At 48.5% G+C, this 5000-nt stretch overlaps 1 protein-coding gene across 1 annotated transcript in view; it reads left to right on the forward strand.

The window, feature by feature from the left end:
- Positions 1–5000, forward strand: part of LOC143131469 (uncharacterized) — a 34526-nt gene that overhangs the window by 12782 nt on the left and 16744 nt on the right. Inside the window, exons 16-20 of the mRNA XM_076291122.1 lie at positions 1802–2031; positions 2409–2742; positions 3529–3716; positions 4220–4403; positions 4857–5000. The exon at positions 4857–5000 is cut by the window's right edge and continues 27 nt beyond it. Coding sequence (XP_076147237.1) covers positions 1802–2031; positions 2409–2742; positions 3529–3716; positions 4220–4403; positions 4857–5000 — 1080 coding nt within the window. The remainder of the gene's footprint in view (positions 1–1801; positions 2032–2408; positions 2743–3528; positions 3717–4219; positions 4404–4856) is intronic.

Consider the following 5000-nt stretch of genomic DNA (forward strand, 5'->3'; position numbering starts at 1 on the left):
TGGCGCCCCCCCCCCTCCAAAAAAAAAAGAAACACAAACAACTAGGCACCAAGTAAACAAAAGGCCAATAATTTACACTATTAGTGTTTATTAAATATATTTTTTGTTAAAGAAATGCTGTCAATTTGATGTTTAACTTGAGGAAGTATTAATAAATGGTGCATTGTCACTTTAAGAGAGTCTAAACGGTTCTCATAACGTCCTTTTGCCAGCTGTTAGGCTACTTACAAAGGATAAGGTTGATCCAACTCTAGCCTTGTTTGTTTGTGCCACATTGACATCACAATAGTAAGTTATTACAAGGAGCCTTCATTGTTGGGATATGGAAACATGTAAGGAGTTGTTGCTAGCGTGACATTTTTGTTTGCCATTAAAAGTGCAGTACGAGCATGGTAGCCACCTAGCTATCTGAATGGAATAAGCTATGTTTCAATCGGCATATGCTTAAAAAACGCTAGTCTCTTAACATGAATATTTGCAAGCCTCTAAGCACAGACGTCACACTTTAAATCCTACCTGTTGCCTTTCACCATCCACTTATTTAACTGATGTCGCATCCCTTGACATGCCATCTCCTTTTCCCTCTGTCTTTTTCTATTTTTAGCCACCGACAGCTTTTTTGCTGTAACCATCTTTTCCCATAGAAAGCTCACTACTCGTAGGCCTACCCGCTCGCTCAGTGCTCACGGTGCCCCCCCCACTCCCTCTTCTATGTCAAAATTCTATTATGGAATCTTATGAGATAGGGCGCCTAGCCTACTGTAGCCTGTTAGTCCTCTAAAATTTGATATAACATTGACAAAATGTTGAAATGGTTTAGAAACAGTAGCTACATATAGAAAATAGCAAATAAATATATATATATTTTTTTTACCATCGCTTTGGCGCCCCCATGGTGTTGCGCCCCTATGCGCCGCATATAGCGCATACCCACCTTTTGCGCCACTGGTGTGTATGTGTGTGTTATAAAAGCAGTGGCCTACTACCACTTTACAATTTGATAAGCAAATGGTCAATGATGCTGTTGTCATTGTCATCTTATGGATTATAACAGCTTATAAATGCAAAGTGAAGTCGTAACAACTTAATTAATAACCTGATCTATCTATCTATCTATCTATCTATCTATCTATCTATCTCTCTCAGAATTATGCATATCTCACATCTGTAAGCTCTTACATTTACTCTCTCCCTGGCCCTTCCTGGCAGTCGCAGACACATCATGATCATGAGCAGCCTTTTGTGGTCAATTCAATTATTATAGATAATTACATGTACATAATGCATAAGTCAATGTATGCAGTCACTGCACATTTTTTGATGTCATCCTGCGGTTGCTGAGTGACATTCAAATAACTTGACGGTCATATTAAAATTTGCAGTGGTCTCTTAATTTTCAATATGACCGTCAACTCGTTCAATGTCACTCAGCAGCTGTAGGATGACATCAAAAAAACGTGCAGTGGTCTCTTCCTATATATATATCCCTTATATATCCCTTCTCTCTCTGTCTCTCTCTCTCTATATATATATATATAGAGAGAGAGTTAATAGCTACCAGTGTTAGTGATAATCATATAGTAATCAGATGGTAAAAGTACAATTTTCATACTCAGATACAAGTACAGATACTAAGACTCTGGTAAAATTATAAGTATTGATTTAATTAGTAAAAGTAACAAAGTTCATTTTATGATATGTACTCAAAGTAATAATAAACACTGGATATAACTAGCTGGCAGTGTTAGCGGTAATCATCTCGTCATATCGATAATAATAATAACTCCCCTGTGTTCTCCAGCGTCTGACGGCACCGTGCGGGCGTGCCATGCCGTGCATGTGGATTCGGTCATGGGGCTCCTGCTGCCCAACCCTGGTGCCCAGATGCTGCTGTCCAATGGGCACAGCATGCCCGTGCCCCCAGACTTCTTCCTACACCCCCAGACCGGACGCCTGCTACCCACCGCGGGCAACATCGCTTTCGACCCCCACAGCTCTACACTGGTGTTCACCGCAGACGCCTGCCTGGGTGTGTGTGTGTGTGTGTGTGTTTGAGTTTGTGTGTTTGTGTGTGTGTGTGTGAGAGAGAGTGTCTGTGTGTGTGAGAGAGAGAGTGAGTGTGTTTGGGTGTGTGTGTGTGTGTGTGTGTGTGTGTTTGGGTGTGTGTTTGAGTTTGTGTGTTTGTGTGTGTGTGTGAGAGAGTGTGTGTGTGTGTGTGAGAGAGAGAGAGTGTGTTTGGGTGTGTGTGTGTACCACTGACACAGGTCATTGTGGGCACTCTAATATAAATCTACAGAACAGTGTTTACAATGTTTGATTGACACAAAAAAGACCTGGGACAACGGGACACTTGCAAATGAACGTTATGAACTTAATGAACTTCACCCACCCCCTCTGTGTTCCTAGAGGATGCTGGGAAGTGGGAGACCCCGCCGTTGCCGTTCGTCCCGTACCCGGCGGCGCGGCCTGGTGAGCGCGCGAGGGCGTGCAGCCTGCGGGGGCTGCGTCCGGGCCAGAGGCTGGCGCTGGGGGGTGCCATGTGTGACCGGGACTCGGGGGTGCTGGTGCCCATCCTGGCCGTGACCATCCACCCGCTCACGGGGCTGGTGTACCCGCTGGGGGGCGCGCACGTGTGCCCCATCACCCGCCTGCCGCAGCCCATTCAGCTGGGGGCGCCCATGCTGGACCCACGCACCGGCAGCCTGCAGCTCATCACAGGAGTCACGCTGGACCCCACCACAGGTACACACACACACACACACGCACACACCTACACGCACTCGCCTCAGAACAGGTACACACACACACACACACACACACACACACACCTACAGGCACTCGCCTCAGAACAGGTACACACACACACACACACACACACACACACCTACAGGCACTCGCCTCAGAACAGGTACACACACACACACACTTACAGGCACTCGCCTCAGAACAGGTACACACACACACACAGACACACACCTACAGGCACTCGCCTCAGAACAGGTACACACACACACACACAGACACACACACAGAGACAGATCAAGGCCACAGCCGGCAGTTGTTTAAAGCTCTGCTTTGGTGTTCTGTACTTTGCACATGTGTGGTGTCTGAATGCCTGTACTTATCCACTCACCTTAATGCTCCAGTGCTTAACACACTTTTATGTGATGTATTGTGTTCTATGTGAATAGTGGCTACTAATGTGTGTGTGTGTGTGTGTGTACGTCTACTAAATGAATAGTGTTTGTATGTGTACACGTGTGTGTGTGTGTTTGTGTGTGTGTGTACATGCGTGTGTGTGTGTGTGTGTGTACGTGTATGTGTACGTGCATGTGTGTGTGTGTGTGTGTGTACGTGTATGTGTACGTGCCTGTGTGTGTGTGTACATGCGTGTGTGTGTGTGTGTGTGTATGTGTGTGCGCGCGCGCGTGTGTGTGTGTATGTGCGTGCGTGCGTGCGTGTGTGTGTGTGTGTGTGTGTACGTGCGTGTTTGTGTACGTGCATGTGTGTCTTTCTGCCCTTCCCCAGCTGCTGTTCTCCCACTGGGCGGAGTCGTGTTGGGCGAGTCCTTCATCGAGCCCCTGAGTGGGCGTCTGGTGCGAGTAGGTGGGGCCAGCGTGCGGGGGGGGAAGTTGGTGCCTCACGCGGGGGGGTTCCAGGCTCTGCTGGAGGCTCAGGCTCTGGGCGCCGGGGCGCGGATGGTGGAACTGCTGCAGGTACACACAGACACACACACACACATACACACCAGTGAGCTCACACACCTGCTGCCCATGTGCTTTGTGAATCAATGTAACATATGTTGTGTGTGTGCATGCATGTATGTGTTTGTGCCTCTGTTTGTGTGTGTGTATGTGTGCCTGTGCATGTGTGTGTGTGAGCATGCGTGTGTGTGTTTGTGTGTGATCATGCGTGTGTGTGTGTTTGTGTGTGAGCATGCGTGTGTGTGTGAGCGCGCACGTGTGTGTGTGTGTGTGTGTACCTGTGTGTGTGTGTGTGTGTGTGTACGTGTGTGTGTGTGTGTACGTGTGTGTGTGTGTGTACCTGTGTGTGTGTGTGTATGTGTGTGTGTGTGTGTACGTGTGTGTGTGTGAGCACGTGTGTGTGTGTGTGTGTGTGTGTGTGTGTGTGTGAGCACGCATGTGTGTGTGTGTGTGTGTGTGTGAGCATGTGTGTGTGTGTGTGTGTGTGTGTGTACGTGTATGTGTGTCTGCTGCAGGGCGTGTGCGGTGGCCGCGGGGGTCCAAGGGGGCTGCAGCGGGAAGTGGGGCGTGTGCGCGAGGCGGCCGTGCAGCTGGAGCAGGCCTGGAGGACCAGCATGCATTGCAGCCTGCAGCTCTGCGCCCGCCTGGAGGCCACACACACCTGGGCATGCCGCGTCGCTCAGGACGGAGGCAGTGTCGGTGCGGAGCAACACCTACTTCAGTGCTTTGCCACGATTTGCCACACTTTACAACACTTTACAGCTTTTTACATAATGCTTACACCAAAAACAATCACCATGCATAGAAGCACCAGCTGCAGGGAACACTTCACAAAACTTTCCAACACTTATCAGCATTTAATAGGAACTAACACCACTCTGAATCCACAGTCTACAACACTCTAACAGCATTCCACAGTACTTCACAAATACCACAGCTCTTGATGATAAATCACAGTACGATACAACATATATACAGCAGTTTACAATAATACCAACAATTAATATCACTTTGCATTCCAAACCAAATTGCACTTTTTAGAGCAGTTTATAGATATTACAAAGATTCCGGTCCCAGTGAGACCAAAAGGTTCTGGTTATTGTGCTTATAAGACACATCAGTGGTGTGACTGGTTTTGTGGTCCGCCTGCAGGTGAGATCCAGCTCCCGGGTTCGGACCAGACCCTACCAGCACTGCTGGGCCTGGAGTACCCGGACCCGGGGGGTTCTGGTCTCAGCGTCCCGGTCCTGGGAGCACAGCTGGACTGGCAGACGGGCCGCATGGTGGCGCTGGCAG

The sequence above is a fragment of the Alosa pseudoharengus genome, unplaced genomic scaffold (assembly GCF_046254945.1).
Source record: "Alosa pseudoharengus isolate Yale_2024_CS ecotype anadromous, Long Island Sound unplaced genomic scaffold, YU_APseudo_1.1 YU_APseudo_1.1_scf_18, whole genome shotgun sequence".
Classification (NCBI taxonomy): Eukaryota; Metazoa; Chordata; class Actinopteri; order Clupeiformes; family Clupeidae; genus Alosa; species Alosa pseudoharengus.